This window comes from Tyto alba, unplaced genomic scaffold, assembly GCF_018691265.1.
Source record: "Tyto alba isolate M040663 unplaced genomic scaffold, T.alba_DEE_v4.0 Super-Scaffold_14, whole genome shotgun sequence".
Classification (NCBI taxonomy): domain Eukaryota; kingdom Metazoa; phylum Chordata; class Aves; order Strigiformes; family Tytonidae; genus Tyto; species Tyto alba.
Genome location: NW_024881276.1, coordinates 1,349,878 through 1,367,356, shown reverse-complemented (window position 1 = coordinate 1,367,356; position 17,479 = coordinate 1,349,878). Strand labels below are relative to the sequence as shown.

General features: G+C 45.5%; 2 protein-coding genes across 5 annotated transcripts in view; one reads left to right on the top strand and one right to left on the bottom strand.

Moving 5' to 3' along the window:
* Positions 1–606: 606 nt before the first annotated feature.
* The window catches only part of GABRA5 (gamma-aminobutyric acid type A receptor subunit alpha5), a 58,163-nt gene continuing 41,290 nt past the window's right edge, over positions 607–17,479 (bottom strand). For all 4 annotated transcript variants that reach the window (XM_042788691.1, XM_042788689.1, XM_042788692.1 and 1 more), the window contains exons 7-10: positions 10,143–10,286; positions 4,242–4,394; positions 2,601–2,812; positions 607–2,136 (exon numbers count right to left, since the gene is read on the bottom strand). In XM_042788691.1, the coding sequence (XP_042644625.1) occupies positions 1,834–2,136; positions 2,601–2,812; positions 4,242–4,394; positions 10,143–10,286 (812 nt within the window). In that variant the 3' untranslated portion in view covers positions 607–1,833. The remainder of the gene's footprint in view (positions 2,137–2,600; positions 2,813–4,241; positions 4,395–10,142; positions 10,287–17,479) is intronic.
* Positions 8,052–17,479, top strand: part of GABRB3 (gamma-aminobutyric acid type A receptor subunit beta3) — a 197,527-nt gene continuing 188,099 nt past the window's right edge. Inside the window, exon 1 of the mRNA XM_042788687.1 lies at positions 8,052–8,759. Within this exon, the coding sequence (XP_042644621.1) occupies positions 8,659–8,759 (101 nt within the window). The 5' untranslated portion in view covers positions 8,052–8,658. The remainder of the gene's footprint in view (positions 8,760–17,479) is intronic.

Below are 17,479 nucleotides of genomic sequence, written 5' to 3'. Positions count from 1 at the left end.
GGGGCTGGTCAAACCCACAGGGGAAGCCTGCATGAAATCAGAGACCCAAATCCTCACCTTGGCTCAGGGTGGCACTATAACTAATAGAAGGACTTGCTTCTCCCTTGCTCCTATGAGCTTCCAGTCACCCGCTCTGTCCCGTGGCTTCTCCGTGGCCACTGAGAATTTGCAAATTTTTAATTCCACAGCATCAAACAAAAAGCTGCAAAAAGGAATAGGTGTGTGTGAGAATTTTTTTTTTTTTTTTTTTTTTTTTTTGGGACAATGTTTAAGAACGAAAGGGATGAAGAGAAGACACACAAGAAGCCCAGACAGCTCTCCAGTCCCAGACCAGACCCTCACCTCAAAGTGAAGCACGAACTCTCTGTCTCAGACAGAACAGGGGGCTGATGCTCCATAGCAAGATCGCGCCTAACTCTGAAACGTCTCGAGTCACTGTCTTTGTCAGTATCTACCTTTCTGGGCAACAGTGAGGATGTGTCATGAGCACACATGTGATCGAGCGCAGGCGTGTGTGCTTTCCAATTAATTCTTCCAGCTCTTGTGGTGATTTTTTTGGTCTCTCTAAAAGGATAACCAGTATAAGAATGACATTTTGCAATCAAATGTGGAATGCATTTTTTATTTAAACATTAAATTACAAAAGCTTCTGGAACAAGGAAAGGATGCCAAGGAGGAAAGAGCTGAAAACTCAGACTGCAGTTTCTCATTCATTGTGAAAGCAAAACACATTGGCAGCAGCAAGGAGTTTGATAGAAAAGTTTCAGATGGACAGTACAAAGACCTTTCTGTCAATATTGTCACTGAAACACCTTGCTGTCACGAAGCACGTCTTTTTTTCTGATCACACTTTTCAGTGTTGGCTGGTTGGGTTTTCACGGTGGGAAACAAGTGATAATTTTTGCAGATATATTGTAATTCTTGACTGTTAATCTCTGCTCATACAATGCAATCTTCTTCTTGGGAAAATGTCCAAACATCATTTACTTTACCCTAGTAAAAATGCCTTCTGCTTTTCTTAAAAGTTTTATTTGCACAAGTATGTTCCTAATCTATGTTAATTCCATGCATTATATCTCTAATTTTTGGAATAAATACTGAGAATAATTTGAGAAATTTCCATGGGATGCAGAATCCAAACCAAATTCGTATTTTCTTTTAAGGACAAGATTCCACCACCTTTATTTACACAAGTAGCATCCTGCTCCCTATGTTACTACACTGCAAGCTAGAGGCCCAAGCAGTGAAAATCAGCATAGCCCCATTAGGGTTTACTGCACTGTATTAACTTCCAATGAAAATTGGGCTGAGCAGTTTTATCTGTGGAGTAATGCTCTGCCTATAACCAGTAAAGGTGCTCAAACGTAGCCCTACACTTGAAAATTTGGCACATTTACAACTGGCGTTACTCAGTAACTTATCAGATGACAATAGTGGAGCTCTTCTGTAAAATATAGGTTAAGCCTATATTTGTATGACTGTACCTCTGAAGTATAAAAACCACGATATGTAGTACACTTGAACAGTTAAAAAATATAACTTATTTTATTTGTAAACTATCAATGCAAGATACTCAGCAGCAAAGAAGCCATGTTCAATGTCTTCTGATCTTTCATAAAGATCTGTTGCTGTAAGTAATATAATCGTCTCCGAAATATCTGAGGTTACATGTAGAAACAATCAAGGCAATATTATTTGTACATATTATTAAACATGCAAAAAAACTTCCTGAAGAATATTGCCCAAATGTAGAAAGTCGTCTGGATCTCAAATTTTCCTTGGTAGCATCTGCTTTGTAAGTATGGCTCACATGTGGCTTTAGAGTCCTTCAGTTTATTTTGGAGAACTGGCACCTTTAATAACAGGCTCCCTATTCAAATACGTGGCCCAGTAAACTAAGTTAAAAGTTCCAAACAGTATTGGAAAAATTATCCGGGACATTTTGTCAATCTTACTGATGCTGTTGTAAGTCTTTTTGCTTTCAGCAGGTTTTTCTTCTGCAGCCTTCGCTGGAGCAGATGCGGTGTTTGAGATGACAGCTGGAGCTGAGTCCTTTGGCATGTTTGGTGCGGGGGTCATCTTCCCAGTGCTGTAAGTATTGGTTGATTTATTTCCCAGCAATTCACGCTCTTTTTTCTGCAGTGGAAAGAACAAAACGTTAGACTGCGGGAACGGAAAGTGGAAATGCGGTCTCAAGCTATTAACCCCCAAAATCAAAGCCCTGCAATCAATCACGCTAACAAATGCCTGTTGGCTGTTCCCACTTTGACTCCCAAGCAGCTTTTTCTGCTTTGTTTTTGTTGCCCTCAGTCAGGTTAAACTTTCCCTGACGCCAGAGGAAACTAAGAGCGGCCGGCCAGCCCCACGCCCTTCTGAAAACAGTCCTCTTCACGGAGGCGGTAGAGACTGACGGTCTACCTCCATGAAGAGAAGATGGCATATTTCCTCGCAAATTTTCCTCTACAGGGAGGTGAAAACATGTCATGAGGTAACCGAATACCGTTTTCACAAAGAAGTTGAAAAATTGCCCGCTCAGTTACCTGAGCTACGCTGAGCAACTGCTTTTTATTCTAGGTATTTAAAAAAGGTAAGGCAAGCACCTTGATTTTAGCAGCTTCCAGGGCTTTTTTGCCATCCCATGCCCAACTCCTCTTGGTGAAATAGTTGACTGTTGCAAATTCAATCAATGCAGAAAATACAAAGGCGTAGCAGACAGCTATGAACCAGTCCATTGCAGTAGCATAGGCCACTTTTGGCAAAGAGTTACGGGCACTGATACTTAAGGTGGTCATGGTGAGGACTGTTGTTACTCCTACAAAGAAGGAGAAAAAAAAAAAAAAAAGAGGCAGAGATCAGTTTGATAGCCCTTACGAGACCCCTAACGAGCTATAAGCAGGCCCCAATTCAGCAGGATACCTGAGGAGGCCACATGAAGTCAGCCAGTGTTTGCATATTACGTTCTGAAAGAGTAAGATGCTTTGCTCTCCGAGAAAAATGGAAAGTCTCTGCCCTCAGGTGTTTGCTTCTGTGGCGTCCTGGCTACCTCTGGTTATAGTGTAGTTAAATAAGTATTTTTAGGGGTAATGCAAACCCAGCTGTTACCTAACCCAAAACCTTACTGGTATTTTATCTTTGCACACGGATGAGTGGTATGTATAGAGGGTCCCTCATTAAGTGGTACATTATAAAGTCAGTGAGCAGCCTGTTTAGAAGGAACTGTCGGAATAAAGTGGGATTACTGATTTTATTTTCTTACACGGAGATTCCATGTATGAAATTGTTGGCTGTTATTGATTTCCCTGGCTGTAGCTGCTCCTTTCCCTCGGGTCAGTAAATGACAGAGCTGCCACTACTTTCACTTGTGGAAGGATGCTCCCGATAGGACAAAATTCAACTCTGTTTCAGCTCTGCAAACCTGGAACGCGTACCACCGACCAGCGGAGAGATGCTGGTGCCTGTATTCTCCCCACACAGCCTGCTGAACTGATTTCTGATCAAAGCTGCTGACCAGTTTCAGCAGGTTTGTACAGAAGACTGACTTTTTTAAGAACAGCTGAAGGAAAATTTACACAAGAAACTGTTTCCGCTCCCCTCGTTTTTCATCTGGTGAAAATGTTGTATTTCATCAACCTTCACTTAAGACCGTGTTTATTTTCTACAGTCTTATAGTGATAAACTGAGCAATTTAAGAGATCCTGAGGGAATTTTCCATGACAACTTCTGCAGTAAATATATGTTTTCTAAACGCCAAATCATATTAATTTGTTTGATGGTAATAGAGATAATTGTCACTAATTAACCTCTGTATGGTTTTCCCAGATAAACATCTTAAAACACAAACAAAATTTCTTGACGTGAAATCTGTTTCAAATGCTTAGCTAGAGTAGACACTAAATATGATAATATGTATGGGGGTTTTTGATCTAAACTATACAGTATTTTACCTGAGCGGGGAAAAAAAAAAAAAAAAACACAAATCACACCAATCTGATTCTTTTGTCTTTTGCCCTTAACCTTCAGATAACTGATTCTTGTGCAACTTCTGTCGTAACTTTACCAAAAAAGCCCAGAGAGTGGTTTTTAAAGGGGTTATGAGTTTAACCTGGAAGGGAACAATGGGCTGTCTAGAACATCTCAAGCAGAAATAAGCATCAGTGCAGCGTGGCTTTGTTACAGCAAGTCACTTCCACGAGCCACTTCCACGGCCTTTTCCACGTGCTGGGAGAAAGTGGGGTACTCACCAAAGACAGTCCTCGCAGGGACAGATTCCCTGTTTAGCCAAAATGACACTTGCGATAAGATCACAGTCATAATGCAAGGAAGGTACGTCTGGATGACAAAATAACCGATTTTTCTTTTCAGATGAAAATGGGCCGTCATAATAGTATATTCGCCTAGAAGGAGAAAAATGTGCATGTGGGTAAAATAAGGGACGTTTACTGATTTAGGGACTTAAGCAGGCCAGCTCGACCCCCTGCGTTTGAGGATACCATTCAGCCAGTCTCAGCTGCATGAAAAGTGTCTGTCTTTCTGCACTGTGGGAAACCAGGACTTGAGATGGAGGTGCGGCTGGACCCTGCTGGTCTTCACCTTCAGTCCCAGAGAAGCGGGAGGCGACAGACGGCTCCTACCGCCCTGAAAAGCTGCAGTCCTTTCATGCACCTGGGGCGCCTTGATATTCGCAGGCTTAAAAAATCCGGGTTGCTGGCACTGCCTCAGTCCTGCCTGGTTTTGACTCAGTCCGACAACCCGTCTTACCAGAGTAATGATTAAGGCCATCTACTCTTAGAACCCCGATTTAGCAGCAGGACTTAACCTCGTTAGGGCAGCTGTTACTGCCCAGCCATCCGTTCTCAAGAGTGAGAGCGGGTCCAGACGCTCCTCCTGCACCTACACCTCGAGGACTCCCTGTCCCAGTGTTGGTGCTGCAGAAACTGCAGCTCTGCACATGGATCCTCGGGTGTCTTACTGGCCCCAGTACCCAAACCCATCAGATTGCTCCTCCAGCAAAAAAAAAAAAAAAAAAAAAAAAAAAGTTGCCCTAGCGCATGCAGTTTCCATAGAATTTGGTACACCTTAGCCCTTGGAAAGAGAATCTGTTTCTGGATGGCCACCGTGCCACCACGCCTTGTTCACTTGTGCAATGAATGTCGGACCGCCTGCATGGAGAATTCACCGAAAGCTGCCACAGCACTGCTAAATCCCATGTCTTTTTATATGCCAAATTCACAACATTGCCTTAATCTGTCTTTGGTCTGAATTTCAATAAAAGCCTAAAAAAACGCACTCCAGAATCGACAGACCAGCTGTCACCTTCCCTAATGTCTCAGAAAAAAAAGCAAACCTCAACTCGTTCTTTCAGACCGTTCCTGGGAAACCATATACTTGTTGCTGAAGGGGATTCATTGATGGCAACTTCTCCCCAAAGCCAAAATCCTGCTACCTAAAACAAGGCTGCTACTTGCCTAGGAAAAATAAGAGTAAAAACAAAACGTAAGAATAAAAAGCAACCAACCTCTTCAAGCCCTAACAGATCTCCACTCACACCGATACCAAATCAATGTAAAAGCATGCATCATTCAGCTGGGTACTGATGAATCAGAGTAATTCCTCTTCCGAAATATATATTGCCCTCCGAGAACAAAACAAAGGCAGCTATAAACTCTGTTGCAAGGCTTGACTGTTGGTCTCTCCAGCCAAGCCACAAAAGGAAAATTTATAATAGACCTTTTCTGCCTTGAGCGAATAGCCTGAGTTGAGCTGCGGCCAGCACTGCTAAGCAGTTAGATTTGGCAGATTATTTCTAAGTGACAACACGGCTAATTAGCAGAGGACAGGTCTGGAGTGAAAAGGCTTTTGCAGGTATAGCTGCACTGAAATGCAGAGTTGCTCTGTCATTCTGGATGAAGTCTGCAGGCCTTGCTCGTGCTCAGGATTTTCGACACTGGAAGAGCACCTGACAGCCTGCCTCAATATTTCTTACTTTCTTCAGGATTCTGATTTTTCTGGTGAAATGGTTCCCTGAAGAGGGATGTGGAGACAGGCCGGGAATGCTGTGAAACTGTGGAGAAAATCCCTGTGAAGCAGGAACTAATTCCCTGCCCTTCAGTACAGTTTTGAACCAGGGATGCTGCAAATGCTGTGCTCTCGGGAGGATCCCCACTCCCTCTTTATTTAAGAGCATTTAGTTTGTGGATTACCCATAAAATATGCCAGGAACAGCAGGGTCTATGTGCTTGTAATCTGCTTCTGAGTTGCTACTGCACTGGGATGTGTCTGAGTTACAGTTTCCCTGCTCGCTAAGGAGTGAAGATGTGCATTATTGATTTTGACAGTATGCTTTCGGAACCGGAATAAAAGAACAATAAACCCCCCCCCCTTTTTTTTTTTCCTCTTTAAAATGAGGAAAATGAATGCCTACATTTCGATGGCCCTCCACAGCTAATTTTTACCTTAGCATTTTCTTTAACCTATCAAAGTCCTTGTCTCCACTGAAATAATGATTTTATATTTGCTTTTCTTCCAACCAATATCTTCTCTGATTTCTTATGCTGTCCCTTTCAAGAACACCTTCACTAGGAATGCTTTCTCCAGCAGACTTAGGGCTTAAGAAAACCCCACAGCTTGGATTTTAATGTCCTGGGACCACTGCTTAAAGTAAAGCTAAAAGCTGCCTGATTTGGCCTTTTGCTTATTCAGAACAAAACAGTGGCTCTGTTGAAGTGGCAAAGCTCCTTTTTGCTTCTGTAAGGCCACTGTTTATCCTCAGACCATAAGCTTTCTTGAGCAAGAGCTAATTTTTGTTATAGGTTTATGCAGCACTTAAAAGAGAATCCTGTTCCTGATGGGGTCCACTCATCACTGCACAGAACAATTTTAATAACAAACTTAGCACTAATGAAAAGCCCCAGAGCGGGAACGGCTGCATTTCTTCACTGAGCAATGCTGCTGTGCTGCTCTTGGTTTTAAGGTTTTGGTTTTGTTTTTTTTTTTTTTTTTTGTTTGTTTGTTTGTTTTGTTTTTTTTTTTTGTTTTTTTTTTTTTTTTGTTGTTGTTGTTGTTTGTTTGTTTGTTTGTTTTGTTTTTGTTTTTTTTTTAAGTTTTAAAAGCTGCTAGAGCTTTTTTTTTTTTTTTTTTTTTGGCGTCTAGATGATGGAGTTGTGGAGATTATGCTTACAAATTTTCCCGGATCTTACATGCATGCTTCATCTCCATTATGCTGGGATTCCAGAGAGCATTTTACGGAGGCTGGACCAGGCCCCAGGCTTGTTTGTTTGCTGGACATACCTGGACTCGGGTGTAACAACAGCTGTTCTGGCAAGACATTCGGTCTGTGACGCCGCATTCCTGACCACTCTGACATCCAGAATACCTTGGCCCACAAGAAATGCCTGTGTCCTTTTTATAGCGATGTCGGGGAAAGTTTCGTCTGAAGTTAAAATCAGCATTATTTGGTGCAAAATGAAGGGTTGAACGCTTCTCTTATTATTTAGGCTTTGGATATTTCAGAGCTCAGGCTCCAGCTGGCGGAAGATAAAAGGGTGGGTTTTTGTTTTGTTGTGTGGCACTGCAGATCCTAAGTTAGCGATGAGAGATTCTGGGTTTGTGGAACAGAACTGGGCAACCATTTGCAGAAAGCAGCAAGATCCACTTGGATACAAATCCTGTATCTGATTGTTTTCAGCACTTGCACCACCAGAACAAAACGGATGTTGGGCCTGTTGGAAGCAGTGTGAGTAGGCAAATACCTTCTCTTTTGGGGGGAATGACATTTGGGGAAGTTAGCACAAAAAAATACCCCAGACAAATGGGTGGCACGTGTCAGAGCTGTTTTCGGTGACATGGTTAAAACGTTCCCAATTTCAAGACCGGTTGGGGAATTGGGAGTGCCAGGATAATTTTTTTTTTTTTTTTTTTTTCTGAGAAGACAGCCACACTTAGCAGCTTTTATAAAAAATCAGGAGGATCCCAAGGGTTTGGTGCAGGTCCAGCACCTCCACTCAAAAGGAAAAAAAAAAAAAAGTCTGCTAGAAAGGAGAGCATAAATGTCCTAGGACATACACAAACATTTTGCCTGTGCGTCTGCAAGGGCTGTGCAGTTTGACTTGTGTGTCAAAAAAAAAAAAACACAAAAAATCCAACCACTTGGATTTGTGCAGTAGCTATCTGTTTTTTTCTTTTTCATGTTCAACAATTCACTGGAAGGAAGAAATGCCTTAGATCATAAGTAACCCTGATTACTGGCCGAGCTTGATGAAGTCCAGAAAATCCATCGCTGACTGATGCTTTCCCTGGGCAAAATCGGATTTTTGTATTTTGCTAATCCCTGGTTACAATCTGTGCCCTGCTCTTTGCGATCCACCCTGCAATCAGAATACAGCCAGCCCAGATGTAACCTGGAACTTTCATATAAAACCTTGGCGTTGGAAAACAAGCATTTATTAGCCTAAATCTTAAAGTAGGGGAGGGAGGTGGTTACTGGGCAGAAACTTTGGGATTTGCCTGAAGAGTCGCCCGTTTCCTTGGGCTGAGGAGTACACGGAGCTTTCACAGGCGAAGCTGCAAACTGGAAGTGGCCTGGAGCTGACCCGCTGGGGCGCTCACTGCCTGGGCTGGGTGGTTTTTCTTGCCCCGAGGAGCAGGACGAGCTTGCAGGAGATGCCTCAGTACATCCTCTGGATCTTTTTCTTGGCAACAATGGAGGCGAGAGGGGAGCTGCCGTTCATTGCAGAAAACAATGCGGCTATGATGGTAAACTGGTAAGGAAAAAAGCGTCTTTGCTCTTTAATGGGAGATAGCACACTCCTCTTTTTTTTTTTTTTTTCCTGCGGCAGTGGCTGTTCTGACTCTGTCTATACGCTTAAGTATCTTTGCTTCAGCAGCAGCTTTGTGTCTCCTGAAGTGGGCAAGGGAGGGGGGTGAAGCTCTATAGGATGGAGGCAGTGGTTGTGTTTCGTGGCTTCCCTGTGCAAGATTTCCCTCACTTTGTGTCCTGTTTGCGGACTCAGCGCCAAGATCAGCTGCCCCCTCTTTTTTTTTTGGTTTGTTTTTTTTTTTTTTTTTTTGCCACGTTTGGGCAGCTCGAGCAGAAAGCTTTACGCGCCTCCACGGTTCAGTCCAGGTAACTTTGTCCACGCGCGTTTTCCCGTCTCCCCAATTTCCCGCGGAGAGCAGCAGGCTCCTAACTCAGCCTATACCTTGTCCTCTACAATTCTGCCTGCTGCTCCGAGCCCGTCGTGTTTCACCGGGGACACACTACATCACCAGGAGGCTCTGCTGTGCTTCGCGGGCAGGAATTGCTCCCGGCTGTGCTGCTGCAGGCTGCTGGCTGCCCCTTTCCCCCCTCCCGCTACCCCAAGCCCCCACGCAACCCCCGGCAGTGGAAATGCCCCTTCCCTTCAGGGCAAGCCTGCCTTGTTTGCCCCCCACGCTGGATGCCACTGCTGCTCTGCCGACCAGCGCGTTGTGTAACCTGGTTAAGCCCCCGTCCTGCTGAGCCCACTTGATCCCTGTCCCGGCCTTGTCCCCCCTCCACCCCCCCAGGAGTCCCCCCGCCAATGCACACCCAGGGCTGCCCACTGCGTGGGAGCCTGAAGAAGCAGCGGGGCACGGCTCACGTGGGTGCCCAGCCTGGGATTAAAGCTTCTTTGCCTGCCTAATGCTGCCACATCTGGCAACCTCTGCTCGCAGCCTGGGGGGAAGCGGGAACCCTCGGGGTTTGCGCCTCCTCTCCGGGCACGTGGTCCCCCCGGACACGCCGCAGCCCCACGCCACGGCCCCCCCCACACCTGCCCTCCCCTCCCTCCCCTTCCGTCAGTTGAAAGCAGTGATGGAAACGGATCAAACGAGCCCCCCGGGTGATTCCTCCCACGGGGAAACAAGCGGTGGCCAAGAAGCCGTGCGCAGCTTGGCGGGCCCCCCCCCGTTAAATAGCAGGAGCTTGGGTGCATCTTCAGCAACAGCCTTGCGGCGTTCCTAGGAGCCAGCACACAACCCTCTCAGTATTTCAGTGCCTCTGCCCAGGAGCCAGGAACCTCCACGGGATCTCCCTAGTACCCCACGTCCCACAGATTTTCCTTGCGGAGTAACCAGAGCTTGCGGATCTCCCATGGGAAACCACGGGTTGGAAATGTTCTCCCTACCTGTACTGGTACTGATGTTTTCAGTTCCTACAGTTTGTCCCATCAGGTGGTACTGGTTAAGTCGTGAGCCATCCTCGGCCACCACCACGGACGTTGTGGTGCTGTTAGTCCACACATAGATCACTTCAGAATTGGGGTAAGCGTCTGTCAACAAGGAGGAAAAAAAAAAGGCAGCGAGGAGTAAAAAACACTGTGAAATATTTTAGTGGATTCTTAAATGATAAACGATGGGGAGAGGGAAGAATGGAGGAGTGAGAGTGAATGGAGAAAACCAAATAAAGATGATGTAATCATGTTCCCATATGCCCAGCTCAAAAAAATATTAGGTTGAGGCCTTCTAATATAACAGATGCGTGGGGTGGTTTGTCAAAGGCTGGGACAGCGGAGGTATAAATATAATCCATCACAACTACTTGATTTGGGAAAGAGCAGCTCAGACCTATACTCACCCAGCTGGCAGCTCCTAAGGCCCAGCAAGTTGCAAGAGGCATTTTGCTGAAATCCCCCCTCAAAAGTATTCGGGCACCGTAAGGGACTGGACAGCGGGCACCCTCTGGGTCTCATCCCATCTCCAGGACAAAATACTGAGTGACGCCGCGTGGGAGGGCAGGGTCTGGTGTGTGCTCACCGACTTCGGGGCAGGCACGCGTGGATGAGGGGGTAGGGCTTGTGGGTAGACGACGGCTGTAGATAAAGCGAGCTGGGATGTGTCTGCCTGCGCCTGCGATGCTGAGGAGCAGAGCCAGGATTCAGGGGTGAGACTGCATGGAGGAGAGTGTGTGTGTGGGGGTGTGTGTGTGTGTGGGGGGGTGCACATACCAGAGCAAAGCGGGGGGGGGCGGTGGGGGGCGTGGAAACACCTGGAGATGTGACCGTGACAAGATTTCTCTCACGTCCAGTTGGAAGTCCTAGGAAATGGGGGGCATTACTCCCAGTTCATTCCTTCCTCTGTAATGCTGCTGTTATTTGCAATGCCCTAATACCTGAAGTAATTAGGCTATTACGAGGGAATCTCAGTTTTCTTTTAGAAAGACGGTCAGTGCTGGTTTTATTTTTTAAGCCTTCTCTGCAAATAGTCACAAAAAAAAAAAAAATAAATCTAGGAGCCAACTATATATTTAAACATATTTTATTTAAGTACCTCTCACACTTTTTAGAATACTGTGATCACTGAAAGCTTTCGGGTAACATTACTGCAGGCATGTTACAGTAGGCTGGAGTCCATTGTAATAAAACCTCTGGGAAGCAGGCAGGGCTTACTCTGCAAATAAGAGGTGAAAAGCAGGTGGAGTTGGAAGCGGTCTGAAGTCAGATACCAATATCTCACCTTCTCCACTCTGTAACTTGTATGTTGGGGGAGCAGAATGTTTCATTCTGGAAAAACTCACATCCTAGTTCAATGCAATCTGTGCGGGAGGCAACACACAAAGGCTTTCCAGATAAGGACCTGGAAGTCAAGGGCAAGAGGTTAGCTTGAAGGATCTTGTGTACGGGCTCCATCAGGCTGTGAGTTTCGTTTGCTAGAGCTAGCGAGCTGTCTTGGAAAGCTGCAGCTCCAAGGAGGACTTCGAGTATTTCACAGACAGCGGGTCAGTGCGAGCTTCTGTGACAAGAAATAAGCTGAGGTGGTCCCTGGATCCATATAACCCGCAACATCAAGAAGAAAATGGAAAGTGATGCTAGTTCAGGTTAAGAGCGTGTGTGCGCAGCACATCACTCGGATGCTAGAGCAGGCGGTGGGGAAGAAAGCAGCACCTCGTTTTCCCTGTTGCTGATCTTACCATGGCTTCTTCTGGAAGTGCTGCCAGAGGCAGGACACTAGGGAAGAGACACCTTTGGTCTGACTGCTTACGGCTATTTGTACACTGTCATCCACTCCTCAGAAAAGTTACGGAAATAACGAGGACGGAGAGGGGGAGGGGGTTCAGAAGAGGGGCCCAAGTATCTCCGGGGACTGGAAAACAAGTCATAATTTAAGCTTAAGAAGCTCAACTTATTTAGCTCACTGACAAGAAGCTGAGACATGACTCAAGCGCTGAGTATAGATACTTGCACACAGAAATCTAAAAACAGGGTGAGTTTCTTGTACTACTGGCAAACGGAAAAGAAAAATTCAGCGCCTGAAAGCTGGTTTCAGGCATATTCAGATGAAGAACAGGACTCAATTTCCTAACTGGGGGGGCAGGAGGGGGGAGGCGAGGAGGTAATTAGTGGATAATCTGAGAAAAAAAAAAAAATACGGGCTATTGTTACTAGAAAGAAAATGATGGGATGAGATCTTTTTTTGTCACATATCTGACAGTTGTTGCTGTTGTATTCAGAGCTGGAGCTGATCCAGGGTTTGGAAGTTGTCTGCAAATCCTCTATCCCCTGCTAGCCCTGCAGCCGTGCAGGACTGCCCACACACCTTCCATGTACTTGTATTTGTAGCTGTGCAGTAAAATTGCTGTAATTACATCTCATGATCTGCTTTGAAAGGCTAAGAAGGAGTCTCGTCCCTATTTCAGAATATTTGCATCACAAAAAGCGATGGAATTTCACCTTCCCTGTAGAGCTGAGATACTTTCTCATCTCCGAGGTGATTACAAGTTCACAACACGTTGTAAATAACTCCAGAGCCAGATGTGGAGAAGGCAAGTAGGTGGAGATGGGTCCACTTGCAAAGGTGCTGCAGAAAGCCATTTCTTTTTAGGTGCTTATCTGGGATACGGTGTTCATGTGCTGATCTCCCCAGTGAATGTTAGATTTATGTAAGCAGGTTTGGGATTGTCAGGGAATTTGATTTTTACCCATGTTACTTCCTATGCAAAAAAAAACAAAACAAAACATTGTACTTCATGCTGGGATGATCCAGATGTATCCCACCTCAGCAGTTCCCTGTTACTGCAAGGATCACAGGTACTGGGATAATTGAGATTGTCCCGTTTTCTACCAATGCCACACAGTAATTCAGCCTGACTAGATGCTTCCCGGCGAGAGCACTGTAACCAAAGTCCACTGAGGCTGCGACCACATGGGAACATAGGCCTGTAAGGTTTAACAAGTATTCAGATGCTTTAGTTCTCTGCTCTGACCAGCCTTGGGGGTCCTAAAATAAATCTGTGCCTCTGCTTTGAATTGGAGCCTTTCCTGGCTACCTAAACGCTCCTGTTGCGGAGCAGCCCAGCACCTCCTCCTGTAAAAAAATAGCTGTAACTCACAGGGAGGCCAGAAGGTGCCCAAACTCCACCCGGATCTTGCAGGTGTGCCCAAGCAATATTTCGCCGGGCTGAAACCACATCAGGGAAGGCAGCCTGCCCAGCCCAGGCCAGCTGGGGAGAGGAGAGTGCCCGGGCGGGCAAGAGCAGCCCCTGAGCCAGTCCCTGCCTGGGAGGAGGACTCCGGGCTGCAGGTCCCCTCTCCCAGGAGAGCATCTATCGTGAGGCTCCGGGACGAGTTGGGCCACGGGTTGGCCAAGAGTAGAATATCTACGGGAGAAGGGAGAAGAGCCCAGCTGAAAGAGGTTCTTGTGCAGGAGCAGGATGGTTAGAGCCAGGGCTTTAAGACCCAAGCGGGTAACACGTGTCTCTGCAGAGCCCAACCCAACCCAATGCAACCTGCAGTGGTTGGTTTGTTTGTTTGTTTTTTTTTTCCCCTCAGAAGAAGTCTGTCACATCAGGAATAGGATGAATTTACCACAGTCTGGAGATATTCTATTGTGATGGATCACATGTATGATATGACCCTCATCTATCTTCCATGCAAATGTGAGAAAACATGGTCCGTCTTTTAAAAAGCTGCAATACAAGATTTTTGGCTTTCTGCCTCCCTTCCTCACTATAGGCCAGGCTCCTCCTTGGGAGACAGAGAAGAACGAAGAAAATGCCAAAACATCAATGTGAATGTAAAAAGATACAGCCACCCCCTCAGTCCATACGCGCCCTTGAGAGAAACTTACAGCTCTGACAGGAAAAAGCCACCCCATGTGCCTTGGTGTGACAGCTGAGTCAGTGACCACCTCCTTTCTGGCCATCTAGATAAACCTCCAGGTAGATAAACCCGTGTACCTGTAGCAGGTAGTTGTCTTCCTACTGCAAAAGCTTCTGCCACCTCTTTCCATAAACCTCAGGCTCCGATTATCCCAACCCTGAGTACCAAAAGCTCCATCTCTGCTGCTGATAACCCATGCAGTATAATTAGGCACAGGCATACTGAAAGCTGAAAGTGTGGGAGTAGTCTAGAATAATGTTATTTTGCCATCAGGGTAGAGCAGGTGGGAATGGATGGATGGTATTATTCAGTGTCATACCAAATTGTGTTAAAACCCTCTTCCACTTAAGCAAAGCTTCTAGTAGGTTGCCTGCCAGCCGTGCTTGCTGGAGGACTGAAGAACTTCAGCTCCTGCTTTCTAGAGTTATCAGAGAGGTTTACTGCTGATAAAGGAATAAGGCCCCCATCCCTGCCCGGCTCCCAGGGTGGGGACAAGGAGCCTCCCAAAGGGTGACAGAAAAATGTAGTGGAAGCTTTGGGTTAGCAAGCTGTGAGAATGCTGCTGGTGTTGCTCTAAAAGCAAACTCGAATTCAGAGCCACCGAAAATCAAAGTGAGACGGACTGGTGTCCATTCTACTTTAAGCAAGGGGGCTTCTTCTGGTTTTATGAATCCAAATAATTAATTTGGTGTTCTTTACAATCATTTTGCTGGCTTTCCAAAGAAAGGGGGAAGACTCGTTAAATTATTCCTTCTCTTTTAAGATCACTCTTTCAAAAAAAAAAAAAAAAAAAAGCCAGCAGTTTAGATGAACAGCTAAAATTAAATTACAGAGAGGTATAATGCTATTGGAAGTGAGAAAATGACAACAGACATTTATTTCTAGTGGACATTTGATAAATGGCTGCAGCCTTATCACCTACCAGAATGATGAAATAAGTAATTTCTTCTCATATCTGTTTACTGATGAGCAGATCCATTTTTCTACATTTTAACGTCCATCAGACAGCACACAATATAAACATGGTAAAGATCTCCCTTGCTCTTCTCCCACCCTCTTCCTGCTCTTGCATGTCTGGCGTGATACTGTCCTTACACCAGTGAACAGAGGGCAGGGGAGCAACCACAGCCAAAGGGAGGAAAAACATTAAGATAAAGTCTGACAGAGCAGAGCAGCCAGTTGGTAAGGCCTGGAGGATCCCTGCCATTCCCCTCGGCACTGAGGGAATTTAAAAAAAAAAAGAAAAAAAAGAAAAAAAAAGTGTTTCTTGGCTCCTTAAGTCAAATAAACCTAAATGGGGATGTCCGAGTCAAACTTTTGAGTCCACAGGACCCAGACGTATTTCTAGGACTGATTTTTTGAAGCTATAAACCATGGGAAAAAAATCACCACTGATGCCTGCCAGTAAGTTTTCGTAACTGCATGACAGGGCATCAGATAATTTAGGAGAAGAGAATCCCCCTCCAAAACAGCCCCCAAGCCCTTTGACAGACCTCATGGGAAGCTATAAAAGCAATGCCCGCGTAATTAAGTGAAGGCAAAAGTGAAGGATCCGTGTGCACGGGTGCCCACCCTGCATGCCTGGCTGCGACTCTTCTTTCAGAATTACGCTGACCAAAGGCTGGGTTAACTTAAAGAGATACTGTAGAAAGATGAATTTGGGCCTGTTTTCTATTTTATTTATTGCCATTGTGCAATTACATTCTTAGCCTTTATCACCACGATATTTAGTATATGCCGTAGGATCATCAGGCTGCCTAATCTTGGGAGTGTTGTTAATCCCCATCAAAGCCTGTTGATTGTGAAAGACGTACATGAATTGTCAGCTTTTTTAGAAGCTCTAAATACAACCTGAATACACACACAAATACCTACGTTATCTGCCCATGAATGTATTTGACTCACTGAGAGGCTGTTAGACAACTCAAGAGAGATCCAGATTTACAACTCTCAAAGATTTCTGCAGGCAGTAAAACAGTGTTGCTGCTAAGCCAGTTTGAAGTCTAAGTCAGGCTGGCTTTCCTGTGGTTTATGCATGAATACTTTTTAACCCATTACAAAGCACCTGTCAGGGGTTGTGCCTACGCAACCGAGGCCGGATTTGAGATCTGCAACTGGAATTTCCCATTAAATTCAGTTGATAAGAATGAATTGATGTGCAAATGAGAACACTCTATAGGAAGACCTAGTGGAAAAAAGATCTGGTAAAAATGTAATTTTTAAAATAAAAATAACAAGACACGGTACTAAATGTGCATGGTGTGGGTCTAGGGGAAAATAGATTTTTATAACAGTCAGTTATTAAAGTAAAATAGAAATTTAAATACTAAGAGAAATGTATTCACATATTCAGTGATTATGAGCCTAAAGTGAAGACCTCGCCACAGTGTGATGCATTCTGATGTTCCTGGGAGAATTTGCGGGGCGTGGAAATCACTTCAGGGACCCGAGGTCATCAGCGCCAAGGCTGACCGCTTAAACTGGCGTGAGCTTACAGCACATGGATAAAAGCACGCACGATTTTCCAGACACGCCACAGACAAGAAGTGTAACAGGCACAAGTGCGCGGGATCGCAAATCTGCAGCCCGCAGAAGGACAGCATGGCTGGGGATGGAGGGTACCTCTGGAGATCAGCCCGTCCCACCCTCCGCTCGGGCAGGGACACTGAAATATGTTTTCCGGGACCACGTCCAGTCGGGTCTTGAATATCTCCATGGAGGGAGACTCCTCAACCTCTTTAGCCAACCTGTTCCGGTCACCCTCGCAGTAAAAAAAAAACACGTTTTCTTGCGTTCAGACGGAATGTAATGGCTTTTAACTCAGGCCCCCTGCCCCCTTGTCGGCGGGCACCGCTGAGCGGAGCCTGGCTCCCTCCTCTTCATTCCCTCTCATCAGGTGTGCCTATAGATGGGTTACGACCCCCCGAGCCTTCTCGTCTCCAGGCTGAACAGTCCCAGCTCTCTCTCCTCACAGGAGAAATGCTCAAATTATCTTTGTGGCCCTGCACCAGACTCACTCCACAACGCCGATAGTTGTCTCGCACTGCGGGGCTCAGACTGGGATAGAGTTCCAGATGTGAGCAGAAATGAAATCCTCGGAATGAAACTTCTTTGGAATGGCACAGTATCACCTCGATGGGACAACGGGGGACATCCGAGGAGGAAATTATTCATGGGCTTGGAACAATTCTTGTATGAAAGCTGATGACAAAAGGTAACAGGACTCCACTGGCTGTAACGCAGGAAGTAGGAAGTTCAGTCTTTGATAACACAGGCACCATTTTATATGTTTTCCCGATACACAGTTTTACTTGATCTTGTTGTCACATTCCACAGGGAACAGGATAGGAAGTTCTGGAAAATGTGAC